At 39.3% G+C, this 17,460-nt stretch overlaps 1 protein-coding gene across 1 annotated transcript; it reads right to left on the reverse strand.

Annotated features, from left to right (window-relative positions):
* Positions 1-705: 705 nt before the first annotated feature.
* On the reverse strand, positions 706-17,046 carry LOC149299040 (glutaredoxin-3). Its single transcript, XM_089486936.1, has 11 exons — positions 16,982-17,046; positions 13,568-13,676; positions 11,086-11,160; positions 9,517-9,718; positions 6,254-6,426; positions 6,095-6,156; positions 4,044-4,101; positions 3,911-3,963; positions 3,436-3,475; positions 2,790-2,882; positions 706-753 (listed from the first exon to the last, which is right to left on the reverse strand). Exons 1-11 carry the CDS (start codon positions 17,044-17,046, stop codon positions 706-708), a joined length of 978 nt encoding a protein of 325 aa, XP_089343062.1.
* Between the last annotated feature and the right edge of the window lie 414 nt (positions 17,047-17,460).

Below are 17,460 nucleotides of genomic sequence, written 5' to 3' on the forward strand. Positions count from 1 at the left end.
AGATGAGACCAAAGTGGACATGTTTGGCCACTTTTGGCGAAAATCAAACACAGCGTATCAACACAAACATCTCAAACCAACTGTTAAGCACAGTGGTGGAGGGGTGATGATGTGGGCTTGATTTGAAGCCACAGGACATGGGAACCTTGTAGTCATTGAGTCGACCATGAACTCCTCTGTATTCCAAAGTATTCTAGAGTCAAATGTGAGGCTATTTGTCCGACAGCTAAAGTTTGGCCGAAATTGGGTCCTTCAACAGGACAATGATCTCAAGCACAGGAGCAAATATACAACAGAATGGCTGAAAAAGAAAAGAATGAAGGTGTTGCAATGACCCAGTCAAAGTCCAGACCTCAACCAGATTAAAATACTGTAGCAGGACCTTAAGAGAACTGTGCATAAACAAGTACCCACAATATCAACAATTGTCTGTGTTTCAACATCTCCGTTAATAAATCAAACGAGTGATTGTGACAATATTTATTAAATTAAAACTCTAAGGATTTTAACGTATTTTAATTCCACAAGAACACCTGGGAGCAGTTTTCCATGCCAATTCAATGGTATCCGGAAGATAATGTAGAACAGCTACAATTAACAATAAAAGTCCATGTTTGATGCCAGAGAGTTGGACTAACGTAGTAAATATAATTTCTTGGGGTTTTGCGGTGGTCAGGTCCCTTTGAGAGTTTCTCCATATCGGTACTATTCACCTTTTAGAACAGTAGTCAGCTCACCATTCTCTTTTAATTCCTGTGGAAAGGACCAGATATTGTTAATAACATATTTTTACAGAACTGATGTTCTAAATACATGACGTCTACAGAAATGTTTCTGTCCTGTAAGTGATGTTTTTCTTCTTACCTCAATATCTTATTTAAAAAATAATACATTTATATTTTCTGAATGAGAACTGCAAAGCTGTCTGATCATGCCTGAAGATATATTGAACATGAAATGGTCATTTTTAATATAGCTCCAAATGACAGGACAAACACAGAAACAGAGTTACTGACAGATGGCAGCCACTGGGCAAGCGAACGAGCAATGTTTCTCACCTAAATCAGTTTTCTTGAACGATCCTAAGGGTGGAATAAATAAATGCTAGGCATAACTGCTCCTTTAAGTGCTAAACCCAAGTGCAAACCCGAGAGGCCCTCGTATACATATGGGATATGTTTGTCCTCAAAAAGCAATTAAAGTAACCAGGGTGTAAAGCTGTTTCTTATAACTCGTCAGGGTGTGAAAGTCACTTCTACTAGGTGTTGATGATGTCAAAAGTTGTCTTTAATAAATAAGGACATGGAAGCATGAATGTAGGTGCACCAGGACATCTCTGATTAACACAGCTGGGTGGGGAGGGGAAAGGAGATGTTTGAGTTTATTATAACATGCATATCACAGAGATAAAAAGTCACTTTTCAGACAACTACTAAAAGCCCATTAGCACAATGTGACACCGTTCAAGTTTTCAACAGCAGCAAGCTTGGTGTTTCCCAAAAGGATCTTATTAAACAGTGCCAAAAATAAAGATGCACTTGGATTCAAAGTTCATGGGAATCACTCTAAAATGTTTCACAAGGGCATGAATTTCATGAAACATTAGCAATGCTGATCCCTACAGTGAAGGCAAGAATGTTATGCGTCGTGATCTCTTGCCAGATTCTATGATACTCTGTGTTGAAGCTGCAAACCTTTCAGGTTTTCTCACAAGGCCAAAGGCATAAAAGTGTAGTAACAAGAAAATAATGGTGAAAACATTCTACTGAGTATATCATTGAAGAACCTATTTTGAAATAGGGTGTCAAGTCAAGGGTGGAGAGAACATAAAATGCACGTAGAAAAGACCTATTCTGTGCACTCTAATCTCCACATTTTTCAATATCACTTAAATCAAAGAATGGGCAAATATATGCCCATCTGCTGCTAAGCGCAACACAATGTAAAACAGTTTCACATCACAAGTATGAGATTTGCAGCAAGCCAACATCTGCTGGTTAATAATTCTGTGTGCTCTTTTCTGCTTAACCTTCTCACAGTTGCAGAGGCCAGCAAAACACTATGTACTGTGGTGGAGCAGCAGACATTTATCTTCTGAAGACCGTATTATCACCTTGTCTGATACAGATATATAACCAGTCTGCAAAGGCAATTGCTTGGCAAGAGGACACAGCTACAAACTTTGGACAGTATATTATGATCATTACGTAGTCTACTTGTGCCTCTTTAAATAATTTTTGTTGCATATTAAAAACAAATCTAAAATGTGTTACTCATAGTAGCTCAGCAGCTTTATCCTATTCTGCAATCCATTTTCCTAGAATGTGCACAGATGTGCGAATCGGGTGTCCAATCAGTTATATGTGCGTTACGCCTTGGCCAAATCTATATGACATTACCCAAAAAATTTACATCTTATTACTAACAGCTACAACAGAGTTTACTTGGTAAACATTCGTGAAGGCGTTATCACTTTCCATTACCTACTCTAAATGATGTTGCTGGAGGTTGTCACAAGACAAAACTTCAGAGCTCTACTGCCATCAATCACCTTGATACATCAGAACCCACACAGCTTTGAAGGCCACATTTATTGGTGATTAGAAGCAGAACAAAGAGGATGCTTCTAAAGCAAATTAGTTACTATTTTTAAGAGGGTGGGTAGGACATTTTAAGAAAGGGAAAATATTTGTAAATGTGGGTTAGTCAATCAAACCTGCAAGATATTATTTGAAGAAGATTACAATTAAGAGGCAGCAGTACAAGATACTAAGGAAAATTGTAATTACCTTGACAATATCCAAGCCTCCAATCAGTTCCCCTTTCACATAAAGCTGGGGATAGGTAGGCCAGTTGGAGTAGGTTTTTAATCCTTGTCGCACCTTTAAAACGAAAAGAGAAATAAATAAATACCGATGTCATATTTAAAAAAATATGTTCACCTAATGTAAAAATCCACAAGAAAAATCTGAATATAACAGCATGCCTACTGCCTAAACCCTTCCCAGAAATATGTCACGATGTGTCCACTCAGAATTTTGGCCAGAAAAACTCACGGGACACAAAAGCAGGTACTGATTGTTTGTTATAGAAGCTGGAAAACATTTCTTTAATGTGTGTAATTTTTATGGGCCATATAGTGTATGGCTGATGTTGACGCTCCGGGGAGGGGCCAGACACGGCCCCTAATGCCGATCTCGGTGTTGCTGAATGCCTCAACATTGAGGCATTACAGCAACACTGTTAAAGCAAAAAAAGTAATCTTGGATCACTTTCTAAGCTTGTTTAATGAAATGACGTATCAGGCACGTCATTGGTCATCACCTGACCGTTTTTGTGTGACGTCAATGGACGTTAAGGGGTTAAATGTTAAGATAACTGCTAAAGGCACCTTTATAAGGTTTACTTTTTAACCGCCATTTATATCTGACTTACTTCTTCATCCTCCAGAATATCAAAAGTTTCATATTCAACACTGAAAAAAGATAAAGCAAAATAGTAAAAAGATAGATAAAAACAAAAAAAATGAATGATGGAGTCATTTTTTTATAAACACACACATAATAAACAAATGTATATTCTTCTCTACTGGCAAATTCAAGCGCATGCATTCAAGTGAAGGTTATAGGCACTATTACAAAATATTTCACTTGACAGAAGCCAAGCGTTAATTGAATTTGCTGCTTTCCTATATAACTGAGCTTTAACAAAGAAAATGGAAAAAATGAAGAAAGTACTGAATAAGTAGCTACACCACAACCACAATGACAAATAACTCCCAGAGACAACAATGACATGTTATCAATACACAAAACTAGACCTCGTATATGAACAACCGGCAAGGAAAGCGTATCACTTATGTTACGCAAATAAAATGTGAAGTCTAATATAAATGCAACACTGTACTCACCCCGCGTTGTTCAGTATTTCTAGAATCTGCCTGCTAAATCCACATTTTGCCATCTAACAAAAAAGAAATGCCACAATTATTTCTAATGACATTAAACATGGTATGGTTTGTTCCGTGGAGGGCATATACATACCTGCTTGTTCCCTTTCATAAAGAGAATAACGGGAGCTTTATTTATAAGTGCCTTGAGTCTGCCATAAAACAAAATGTGTGAATATTTGTCAGTTGAGTACAAGGCAAGGCAAACGGCAAAATTAAAGGGGGGATTCCACCAGTTTTATATTACCGTTATCACTTTGAATATTTTGTTTAATATTGTCATTTTTAGTTTTCATAGTCAGAAGAATTGTATTGTGTTTTGTTTTCTTAGCTCAATCAACATACTGCCATTATCATACTTGTTTTAGTAGGTAAATCGCTAATCTGAGAGTTTGGAGGAATTAGGAATTATGAAAAGCCATACCCAGACCAGTCAGATACAAAATGACAAAGAGAATAAATACTTAACAGAGGCAGAAAGGGGATGCAGAAGGGCAAATGCCTGGGGCAAAATAAGTCACTGTCTGACTATTCAGCAAAAAAGACTTTAGCAAGAGGATAAGGTTGGTCTTTGCAGAAACATCTTTTTGCCCCAGGCGTTTGCCCTCCTGCACCCCGTTGCTTCATTTATATTTCTGAGTTTTTGACTTGATCTGCTACTGGTAAGCAATTATTCTTTTTGGTGTTTTGCAGTCTTGGAAATCCTAATAACAGTGTTATGTATGGTAATACACCACCATTGCAATGTCATTAGTAAATTAACACTCGCAGAGCAACCATTTTTGTTGAGTGTTATCACTATCCATTATATATGCAGCATGCTAAAATAGCCAGACACCACTTTTAATATGAATTAACTGTCAACACTGCTCAATACACAGAGACATATTTAAAGGCAGGGCTCGACAAATCCCAGGCGCCAGGTCGCCATGGCGACAGAGAATTTTGTCCTGGCGCCTAGGTTTTGTCAGCCTCTTACATCCAGAAAAAATAGTGGATGTACAAGGGTGAGTCACCACACGGGGGCGCTGCTGCTGCTATCTGCCCAGGAGTCTGGGCAGACAGCACAGCCACTCAGAGCCCGCCCCCGAGCCTGAGATCACTCCCACAGAGTGATCCTGTAGGCTGAAAACACGGTTGCTGGAAAACCAGCAATCGTGTTTTCAGCTGCCACAGGCAGCTTCAGGGAAGGGGGTTGTGTGTTGATTGGGCCCCCACACAAGTGTGGGGACCTGACCCAACACCCCCCTGCTGCCTGATCGCTCCATGAGAGCGACAGTGCAGCGTTAACCCCTTCAATGCCGCGATCACGGCATTTAGGGGTTAATTCCCGTTTTGTTCGGGACTCTGCTGCTGGTGGTCTGCCTGGAAGCCCAGGCAGACCAGCAACAGCAAAAACGAGCCCCCACAAGCCCTTTGATGATTCCTGTAGGCATGGAAGCCTACAGTCGTCATCAAAGAGACTCCCCCTGCAATGGCTGGTCTATAGACCAGCAATTGCTTCCCAGCTGCCAGAGGCAGCTTCAGGGACAGGGGGAGAGGGTTCTTCGGTCTCCACATGAGTGTGGAGCCCCAACACCCCCCTGCTGCCTGATCGCTCCATGAGAGCGACAGTGCAGCGTTAACCCTTTCAATGCCACAATTGTGTATGACACATTCGTGGCATTGCAGGGGTTAACATTTGTCCCCACAAGCTTGTGGGGACTAAATATCAGTCAATGCTGTGCTCCAATGGAACATCAGCATCGAAAGAGTAAAAAAAAACAAAACAAAAAAAAAAAACAGCACTGACCTGAAAGTCCAGGGTGCTTCCAGGTCAAACGCTGTGATTTTAGTAAGTGGGCTGATGATGATCAGATCACTCCTGACCAACTGTTAGTTTAAAAAAAACCTGGCTCCTAACTTTTTTACCTGGCGCCTAGATTCACAACAAATTTGTCAAGCCCTGTTTAAAGGGCAGTTTTAGGGTAAAATGTAGAGCAATCCTGATGACATACTATAATTGTACACAATCATAAAGAGTTTTGGCAAACACATAACTATACAAACGTTAGATATCAGATAGATATAAAATAGTTAAAAAGGAACATAATTTATATTTGGCATACGCACAAAAATTACACTAAATAACATATAAATACAGACCTGTCTTCTAGGTTTTGGGCCTTGGGACAAATTTGGTCCAACTCCCCAGACTCCACAAGTTCCTGTAAAAGACATTACACAACATGGATCTATTTCGCAGAGATACCCTGAAGTTTGGCAGAGAGCATCCGATTTCCAAACCCCAGCCCCCAAACTCACCTTTACAATGTCCAGTCCTCCGATCAGCTCACCACTGACATACAACTGAGGATAGGTGGGCCAGTTGGAAAATGTTTTGAGCCCCTGGCGTACTTCATCATCGGACAATATATCAAAACTGCTAAACTGGACCTTGTGCATGTTAAGGATATCCACAATTTGCCTGCTAAATCCTGTAAGACAAAAAAATCACGTTTCAGTACAGACGTAATGTACAAACATACATCTTAAATACACCGCTTGATGAGCAGTGTTCCCTCTAAGGTGTGCGCTTGTGCGCGCGCACATAGCTTTCAGAGGAAGCGCACACGAACAAAAATTGTGCGCACAACCAGTAGCGTAACGAAGAAGGGGCGGTCCGCTACCGGTTGTGTGCACAGCACCCCTCCAGAGACGGACAGTAATGTCCGCCGCTAGAGGAGCAAGCTCGGTTGGGGAGATCAAGGATCTCCCTCCGACCGGTTTAAAATCAATAAAGGGAGTGGGAGGTCTGTTAATAACCGATGCCGTGCGTCGGGATTTGATGTCAGATCCTGGCGCACAGCACTAAAGCCACGCCCACCGTCTTTACTGCACCGGAAGGAGAGGACATAGAAGAGGAAGAACGAAGAGTTGGAAAAGTGACAGAGAAAAGGTAGGAAAACATTCTGTGAGAGTGAATTAGTGTGTGAGAGTGATGGGTGTTATGCTGTAGTTTAAACCGAATGTTTGTGAATGAGTGTGTGTGTGTGATTAGCATGGATGTGTAAGTGTGGGGGGGGGGGATAGCATGGCATAGGGAGGCTGTAATCATATTCCTATCATGCTCAGGTTCCAACATGTACTGGCTGCCTGGGCATGATAGGAGTGAGATTGCTGGTAGGTGTTATGTTGTACCACGGTCAATGTGTGCCTCTCTATATAGTGATAGGTGTTATGCTGTACCACCGTCAGTGCGTGCCTCAGTATATAGTGATAGGTGTTATACTGTACCACTGTCAGTGTTTGCCTCAGTATATAATGATAGCAGTTATGCTGTACCACGGTCAATGTTTGCCTCAGTATATAATGATAGCAGTTATGCTGTAACACCGTCAATGTCTGCCTCAGTATATAATGATAGCAGTTATGTTGTACCACCGTCAATGTCTGCCTTAGTAAATAATGATAACAGTTATGCTGTACTCCTGTCAATGTTTGCCTAACGATAGAAGCTATGCAGTTTTAAAGTGTGTGTGTGGGTCCCACGTACAGGATCCGCCCCAGGTGCCAAATACACTAGGTACGCCCCTGCGCACAACAGTTTTTCCCAAAAATTTTTTATCCTTTATGCGGCCTGGAGCCTCCGCTCGTGATTCGCTCATAATTTACTTATGCAGTGAGAATTTCACCTTTAAAAAAACATTACATTAAGTAATACTGTTGTGTAACTAATACTACATTATCACACTATAATGTAGTGTTATTAACCATGAGCGAGCTGTTCCAAAAATATAGAACAACAATTTAAATTTACAGTTTGCAGAAGCATATTGTGCGCACAAAATTTTGGCTCTGGGAAAATGTTTGCACAAGAGAAATTTTCTGCGCACATCACCTAAGAAAAATTAGAGGGAACATTGTTGGTGAGATTATCTTTCGGATTTAGTGCATTGCACGCATACCAATTTTCCTAAATAATCCCAATCACGAGAATACTTCTTTCCCAGCAGGCTGAACGTATGAAACACATTTATGGTTTATTTTAATGCAAATAAATTATGCATACCATGATCACACTTTAAAAATGCAGATTTTTATGAAATAAATACAGTATTATTCTAAGTGGAAAAATATATAACTTGGGGAATCTCAACAGTTCCAGTACGATACTGACCACTGGTTATAATAAAAAAAAAAAAAGAAAAAAAGAAAGGAAAACAAAGTCACCTTGCATAAGTAGAACAATATTTACAACCTACAGTATGTGAATAGCCTTTATATGACCTCTGTTCATATATAAGCCTCTGAAATATGGTTTTTCCTTGCAGCGAAGTTGTGGTGATTCCATGATCTGCATCCAATCGAGGTATGAGTTTATTTATTTTATGCTGTAACTGAAGTGTTAAGTTCATGTACAGCCCGGAGTAAAACACTGATTTTGAAATGTCTCATCCATCTGGGAGTTCATTAGTAAATAGCTAAAGGCTGATTGCTTTTGGTTATTCTGTTTCCAATACATTCAATCATTTTTACTGGACTTCCCCCACCAGAAAGCTTTGTTTGAGCTGTAGGCTACAAGATGAAGACTGGAAAGATTGATGGCTTGTATTTCATTTTTTAAGGGTTAACGTGGCCAGGCATAAATGTTACGCGGTGGGATAAAACTGTATCACTGCTTTAAGTCTGCGCTAAAATTATAAAAAAATGAACACACAATTCTATGCTTTTAGGTAAAATATTTCCATAAGCACATGTCAGGCTAAAAACAAAACAGAAAAGCATGAAACTAAATATCTTTACCCAACATGATAGAGCTAACCGTACCACAAGATATTTTGCATGATAAGACCCAAACTGCAAGTTTCAAATAAATTCAAAAAGCACTTATCTTTTCGGATTCCTATTGGTATTATAGAACAGCAACTACAATCTATTTTGTGTTCCCAGCGCTTCACATGGAAGAACGAATGGACTCTCTATCCAAGCAGACAAAGCTATATTCCCAAAGAACACTATTGAGAAGGCAATGCGGTTATGGGCCAAGTTGTTGTACAAAAAGCTCTGGAACAATCACTCTTATCTCAGCATGTTTAACGATACAACTGGAGAGTCAACTTGGTCTGGCTCAAGTAGGAGACTTTGTTGGGTTACAATCTGACATCCCAATTTTACTGGGTGAATCTTACAGGATTGCTCTGCTTAGTCCTACAAGCTGTCTATCTCACAGCTTAGTTGCTGTGAGAGGAAACCAAAGATCACTTGTAATACTAGATAGGTAAAGGTGACACAAGATAATGACAATTCACTGATCGGCATAACTAAAGCCATCATTTTGCATGTTGATGCATATAATAGCATAGTTTCATGTTATATTTTACCTTTTTTTCATGAAAATGCATAGCATGACTCACCAGTTATTTAGGAGAAATACTTTATGGATGCTTACCCCAAGCCAGCTCTGGCTCACATGAGATTCCTGGGGGGTCTCAGAGACCCCCTACACACATGCACATTAGGCATTCCAACTGAAGTGACCCTAAGCAGTTTGCTGATGCGCTGGTTAAGTAGAAAACATAACATACCGCATCTGGGCTCCTGGGCAGAACCTTTCATGAACAACATACAAGGAGCTGCATTAATGAGCTTCTTCAGCCTAACGTTGAGGTCTTCTTTGGGGGTATTGTTTGGGGCTGGTGGGAAAGATGCACTTGAGGCATACCGCTGGACACGCTTGGTGAGTTCGGGAGCATGTGCTCCATCTAGTCTGTCAATCTTCTGGGAATTCTGAAATTAGAAGCACACCACACTATTGCATAGATCAAAAGTAACACATATATACACACACACACACACACGACTGCAGCCCGTCCCTGACATAGAAAGGGGAACACACAGAGTTCCCCTAAATTCTTTTTTAGAATCGTCCCTTTTTCGTATACTATGTGTGCTGACTGGCCTGTTCGCTGTGATTAAAGGGTGGCCCGTCACAATTACGAACAGCACACTTAGTACACTGAAGTTTGGAACACCAAGCCACATGGACATACAGTTGTAGTAAGCGATGACTCCACTGGGTTCAGTTTGGTTTTCTGAGGATAAGTCCATAGAAAAGCTTGTGATTATTGTATTTGAGAATCATAGTGTGAAGTTAGGCGAGGTGCAAAGTTACTACTCTGAAACTTGGGAGATTTTCCCAACTTGACACGTGTTTGTCTTGAATCCCCTGAGCAACTATGTAATGTACTATTTACACCGTCTCTCCTCTATATGTCCTCCAATCAAGAATAACCTTCACCAGATGCGTTCTCCTCACACCCGAGTGTACATGTTTCACATGTTGTGTTGACAGCAGAATTTACTGTTTTTTATTTATTTTTTTTACTTTGCACTTTGTACATCAGTTGAAAAACATCCATCTGTCTGATCACAGACTGGAGCATTGGAATAACACATATATCAACATATAACATACAAGGCTTTTTTTTATCAATGCTCTTTTTAATGCATTTTTTATAAGGTGAAGTGGTTTGTAATGTTTTATCTGAAGAGATTTTAGTCACATGAAGGTAAGAATGCAAAAGTGTTACTATTTTGCCAACTCGAATGTTAGAAAGACACTTCAAGAAGAAAAAAAACCCAAACTATTGTAACAAAAAGAATAATCCACTGACGTGGCCATTAGAGGGAGAAATAGAGCCATTAAAAATCCCGGTTCCTATCAGTCACGGCTTTCCTCTGTGCATCATGGGTGTATGTCGCATGATCAGCTCAATGAACATGTACCTGGAATATGATGCACAACTCAACTTAATGAGACCAATTAATGTTAAATTAGGAAAATTCCAAGCATTACAACATCATGTGGATGGTTAACATCTACAAGGGAACCAATAAATGACTCAAAATAAATACCCGTGAAATACTAAAGGAGAGCAACTCTGAAGAGCCCGGCTCCCTAGAGCTTACAATCTATTTCAACGCTATAAATGCCTTAGTAATGGAACTTGATACTGCACCGCTAAAGTAAAGTAGCCCAGCAATTAAAATCATTTGCGGCCACGCATATCGTAACAAACACCTACCTGTAGGTAAAATACATGCTGGCTACCGATGCAAATATAACAATACGCCAAGAAAAGTATTTTCCTTACCTTAAAAAACAAAAATGTTGGCACCGAGGTAATTTTGTACTTTTCTGACACTTCTGGAACGGCTTCGGCTTCAAGCTACAAAGTAAAAAAAAATAAGAGGGGGGGGTGGAAAAATGCAATGTTTCAGTGATTTTATTTTCATGTCCTCTTTTATGGCTTATGTTTATGAAAGCCTCCCAGGGATACTTGGCATGTTTAAAAGGAGTCGAATGCAAAAGTTTGCAAGTCATTTGCATTTAAATGAGACTCGCTGGGCTGCCCTGTCATCCACCGAGCTTGCACTATGACAAAACAGGTTCAAGGGTTCTTATTTTGTTGCACATTTCAGAAGATGCCTGGAGGCTGCGAATAAAATTTTTTGGTGCACTAGTGACCTAGTAAATTTTCAATCATATGCAGCTACTACTATATTGAAATCCATAAATCACTGACCCCGGTTATGTCATGATTACAGTGCGCATTTCCTGCCCACAGCAATTCTAGCTGTTTGCTCTATTGACTAATTTCGAGAGGCAGTACATCAAGGCTGACATTTGCGGCTCTCTGCAAATTATGAAGCAAAAAAAAAAAATAAAAAAAGGAGTATTTCTTCAATAAACTATTGACGTCTGGTAAATTTCACGCTTAACCCTTGCACGGCAACTGGATATCAAACAACGGTCTTGTTAGAGCAACGAGCAGTATTGCTGGGCAATTTTTAAAGACAAATGAAAGCAGACATTGGAAATTAGCCAGCCGAGGATCACCGGCAATGAGGGTTTATGTAAGGATTTTTGTATGGGTTTCGGATGAAGCTGCACCTCAAGTAACTGTATTCACACTGCGTGTTCTGGCCATATGTTGTTTGTAGGGTTTTTCATTTGCAAAGACAACAACTTATATATCCTACAATAATAAACATAATATTGAATATGCAATATAAAATTGAAAAAAAACAGCATCTGACATTTCTAATTAAAGCACACACTATCTAAATACACCATTATATAAAAACAAGGATGCCGGATGGGCGTTCAGCTCAGTATTTATTGTGCACACAGTTCCCAGTTATTCCACTAGCACAATGTTATTTACCTGCAATAGACTCGCTTTTTTTGATGACGGCCCCACTTGAAGTGTCAAAGAATTATAACAGGGCTCGACTTACCCCGAGCGCCCAGGGTTTCGCAAGGCTGCCATCATGAATCCGGCACCCTATGCTTTCCTGTGGGTGCGGGGTGAAGCAGGTGCCATGAGGCTCCGAGCGGGGTCATGTAATGCATGTTAAGTGGCCCTGCTGGGTGCCTCATGGCACTCGCCTCACCAAACCCCTGCAGGAAAGCATAGGGTACCGAATTCACGATGGCGGACCAATGACGTGGCTGTTATATATGTAAAGTGCTGGAGTCGGTGTGTGTATGTGTATACTGTAGTGTCGGTCTGTGAATATTGTAGTATTAATGTGTATGTGTGTAAATATATAGTTCCAGATTCAGTATATCTACTGTATTATCGTGCCAGATTCAGTGTGTACGTGCCCATAGTGCTAGCGTGTGTAACTTTATATATGCATAGTGTTACCCAGTATGTGTATGAGAGTGCAGTGCTAGCGTGTATGGTGTTGTTTACGTTGTTTATTATTACTGTACCTTAATAGTGTGTATGTCAGCATATAGTGTTAAAGTGTGTGTATTAGTGTAGTGTTAGCATGTGTGTACATGAGTGTAGAATGTTAGCGTGTTACTGTAAGGTGTTATAGTGCGTAAACGTATGTTAGTGTATGGGAAGGCTCGACAAATCCTGGGCGCCAGGAAAAAAAAACACGATTGGGGAAGAAAAACAAAAAGCTCGCTCCTAACTTTTTTGGCTTGCTCCTTGATCCAAACCAAATTTGTCAACCCCTGGATTATACTGAACGGTACCACAATCCTAGTAAAGGCAAACAGAAAACTGTTTTCTCCAACTCAAGCAGCACTAGTTTCTATCTCATATATACAGTGAAGGAAAAAAACATTTGATCCCCTGCTGATTGTGTACGTTTTCCCACTGACAAAGACATGGTCAGTCTATAATTTATTTGAACAGTGAGAGGCAGAAAAACAACAAAAAATCCAGAATAACGCATTTCAAATAAGTTATAAACTGATTTGCATTTTCCTCCTTGCACATAACGTTACCTGGCAGCCACTCTCCTCCCGCGCCTAGAACGGTATCAGGCAAAGCTTTGGTGTGAATTCTTACCCAGAGTCACAGTGACAGAGTTATGACAGAGACAAGCCTTTTATGTACGTGTGTATACATACATATAACTTATTAATGCATGTAAATAATAAATTGGCTTACATAAACATGAACACTTCAATGAAACTAAATGTGGATTTAGAGTAATGTATGGCAACTGTTCTCACAACATACTACAGTCAAACTACAACAGTCCTCAGAATTTCAAGATGATTCTGGTGTTATAACTTATGTAATACAAAATGAGCATACGCCTGTATACCTTTACAAACGTAACTTGAGGCTGGTCCTTGGCCAATTCAACCATAACATCATTCATTTGGGAGCATTGTGGAGCCCATGGTGCCCAAAAATGTACAACTAAAAGTGATCTGAAAAGAAAAAAAAAAAAAAAGGATTCAACCAACTCTCAGAAATAATTAGCAGAATATTCAATCACAAAAGAAATACTTTATATTACATTATACTATATCTTTTTGTGAAGCATCCATTTTATTTAGAAATCAATCTTGCTGCTCTACAAACAGAAGCTTACTGAAGAAAGCCAGGTCCTACACCCAGCTGGCTATAAAACATGAACCCACCTGGGAGGACCACCAATTGCACTGTTGGATTATGTACTGCTGAGGTAGTGTGGTTTCATTTTCATAAGTTGTATGGAGCTTAATTTTTTATACTTTTTTGTTGTTGTAAAGTCCTTCTAGTACCGAGCTATTATCATTTTCTCCTTTTACTCAGCAGTGTGGAGATTGGCATTGATTGAAGAGCTTTTTCAGTCATCCCTTGTGAATGTATAGCAAGTGTGTTCCTACACTACACAATATATGTTTTCTTGTATACAAGCCCTATTAAGTGGATCTGAAAGAGGTCTATGAATCAAGGCTATGAGATGGGCATAAATGAAGAACAGCCATGTGGCAATCTGGGTATCTGGCATATTTAAAAAAAAAAAATAGAAATAAATCCTAGCAGAAGCGCAGGGCAAACCATTTGCGTGCCTTTCCACCGCAAACCATAATCGACTTACATTTATACATCTATACTTTCTAGAACCAGCTAATAGCCAAAAACAATTCCATGGATCTATCATAAAGTCCTACTATTAAATGGTGCTGTTCCACTGGGACAAAACCTTACACAATCTGGCATGTTAAGCAAATAGACCTTATTATATTGGTCGTTATATTCTTTCCTATAACGATTTAATTAAATAAGAGCAGCACAGAAAGTTAGAACACCTCTTTTCTGTTTAAATTGTAGCTTCCTATGAAAGTCTGCTTTTGTGCCATATGACAATTATAGATTGTAAGCTCCCAAGAGGAGGGCCCCATTCTCCTTTTGTGCCAGTTTGTTATTCTGTGATTTTTAACTATTTTACTGACTCTATTGTAATCTGCTAGTGCTATATAAACAAATGTAATGAAATGCTATAGTTCCCTGAAAATATAATAATATCTTGGAAGAGTTTTTGCAGCATCGGGATTATGGTTTAATGCAGTTTTGAGCTTAAAAAAATAGTTAACTCGACAGAGTTGAAAAAAACACCACTAGACAAAGTATTTGGCTCTCTGATTATAGGTATTTTATAGTTGAACTCAAAGAAAAGGAGGTCAGCGCGTCACAGGGTTGTGCTTGTTGCATTATACTATTGTAGGTGGGCAGTGACCTGTACACAGCAAGAACAGTACCTTTCTATTTCCCACACTGCTGCTACCCACATTTTACAAAGAACTCCAATCAAACAAGTAAATCATGCAATAAGAACTTGGGTCACAAGGGCAATAGTACTGGAAGAGAGGTAGTTACAAGTGTTATTTCCAAAGTGACAGGTTTCAACATATTGTTGTAGTCACCGCAAACAAAAATACTCCCGGTGTCCACTCTGAATTTAAAACAAACTAGGGGGCATGTTTAAAAAAAAAAAAAAAAAATCATAGCGACAGATATATAGATTGATATATACGGTAGATAGACATTGGAAAAAACTAAACTTAGAACTCTGGAGCCTGGCATTTCAGCAACATGTCTGATTTCCTTCTAGGAGTAGGGAAGGGATTATTATTAATATATCTTATTTATATCTGCAATAAATCTGTGGATGTACAAAATATCACCTCACTAGACACTAGCACTATATAGGTTACTGGTCCACCTGTGACACAATGAATATCCCTTGGAAAAAAGTTATTGATGTAGCCTGACAAAACCAGTTGGGTGATTTTATTCCTTCTTGTCACAGACAGACCACCAGTGGCACCTGTAGGAGTCACAGATCCAGTACCAGTGCAGACTGACAAGAGAGATCGTATATGCTATTGAGTTGTTGCATGTTTATATAAATGCCCCCACCATGAGTAAATTAGCCCACCTATGAGAGCTTTTTCATATTGAAGATACATCGTTACTGATGACTGCTGTGTGGCGCAGTTGGGGCAAAACATCTCTCCCTGTGTGCATTTACATTCTGGTAGAATGGGGGTGACGCTGACCCTCCGCTTTTAGGGGAGTGCTAATATTATGAGAATACTGTATAATTATAATTAGACAATCTTTGGAATTTTTTACTTCTCTACTATGATGAGCTTGAGGATTATGACATGTGTATTGTTACAATGGCTGGTGAGATGATTTTGGCTAAACCCGATAAGCCCGCAGCCAGAGAAGTGGAGTATTGTTTAAAATGAAAAAGACATTGTGGCATTTGGCATGTGAATTGTTTTGTGTAGTTTTAAAATAATAATTATTGTGGTGTTTTCATTAGGTATTGATACTACCGGGCTTTTCATCACTGGCCGGTCCGATTTGAAAACACAATCTTCAAATGTTATATAGGTAGAAATCAGTAATATTAGTTACGTGTTACGAAGGATGAAACACGTTTCTAAGGCAGCTGTCCATGGTGCTATAACTCTCTGGCATCAGTAACACATGACAATCAGCAATATGTGTTTGGATGAAAAATGTTCAAAAATAAAAACTTATCTAGGCTGTCTAAAGATTTTACTTTATTAGAATAATTAAGTTATTAATATTATGCAACGGACTAGTTCACAAAAAAAGCACGCATTATTCAGGTAAGACAGTAATGTAATTAAGCTTAATTGATTGAAAAAAAAGTTATTTTTGTAATTTAATAGATAGTAAAACCAATGGCTGTCGTGGCTTTAGATGCTAAAATACCACAGAGTGAATATATTATGCTGAAATGCGAACTAATCCTATTAATGAACCTATAATAAAGGGCAATTCAATGGAGGTAAAAAAAAAAAAGTTATAAAAAAAAGTCACATAAAAATCAGATGAATGAATAGCTGTCAAAAAAATCTCTCTCTCTATACATTATATATATACACATATAAATATATATAGACATATATAGATAAATATAAAATATATATATAATGAAACGTTTTAAGAGATGCCATTGGAAACCACTAGAAGACGATGTGTCGGGATTTCACCCACGCCCTATTCAAAATAAGGCCTGTTACATAACCAACCGGTGTAATGACGTCACGTACCCGATGGATGCGTAATAAGGGGCCTGTAGCACATGACTGTACATACCAGCCTTACATCACAGTGACAAGAACCTATAGCATGGCCGTATAACCACCAGATACCTGCTACAGTAGTGGAAGATATAAATATCTGATACGCTTAACGTGACACGTACTTCTCACTTTTCTGAAGCAGCTCCTCAAACTGCAATGCAGAACCAGCATCCAACACAGCCGCCATGTTGCCCGGACAAGGCTAAAAAAACGAATGCCGAGAAGTCAATGAGCCTCGAGCAATCGAAGCGTGTGACAGTCGTGCGAATCCGCCCCGAATCCAGGCTAGTCCAATCGAATGCAGAGACGCGGATCACCTCAACACGCACGATACATTAGACGCTGTAACAAGTAACCGTGGCACGTGAGCACACGGTGCACGAAGATACATTGATTTCAACATTTTCCTAACGTTATAAAGTAACAGAATAATTGAATTTGCAGAGTGCGGCGTTCTGATTCTGTAGCCAGCTAAAAAGTAATTTAAATTTGGTTTATATGTTTACTGGGATTGCATAACTCCCAAGTGTCCAACTGACAAAGAAACGGTCCCTCTTTGGCAGGAGGACCACATTGGCCGTGTTTCCAAGATATATATAAT

Source organism: Sceloporus occidentalis, unplaced genomic scaffold (genome assembly GCF_023333645.1).
Source record: "Sceloporus occidentalis isolate IW3139 unplaced genomic scaffold, rSceOcc1.0.p SCAF_30, whole genome shotgun sequence".
Lineage (NCBI taxonomy): Eukaryota > Metazoa > Chordata > Lepidosauria > Squamata > Phrynosomatidae > Sceloporus > Sceloporus occidentalis.

Bases quoted from the DNA above. Each gene is read 5' to 3' on its own strand.
- LOC149299040 (XM_089486936.1), bottom strand. From the start codon at position 17,046: ATGGCGGCTGTGTTGGATGCTGGTTCTGCATTGCAGTTTGAGGAGCTG. The intron at 6,427-9,516 runs GTATGTTATGTT...TTTGTCTTACAG, and splicing joins TGCCCAGGAGCCCAGATGCG to GATTTAGCAGGCAAATTGTG. The intron at 754-2,789 runs GTAATTACAATT...TCCTTTCCACAG, and splicing joins GAGGCTTGGATATTGTCAAG to GAATTAAAAGAGAATGGTGA.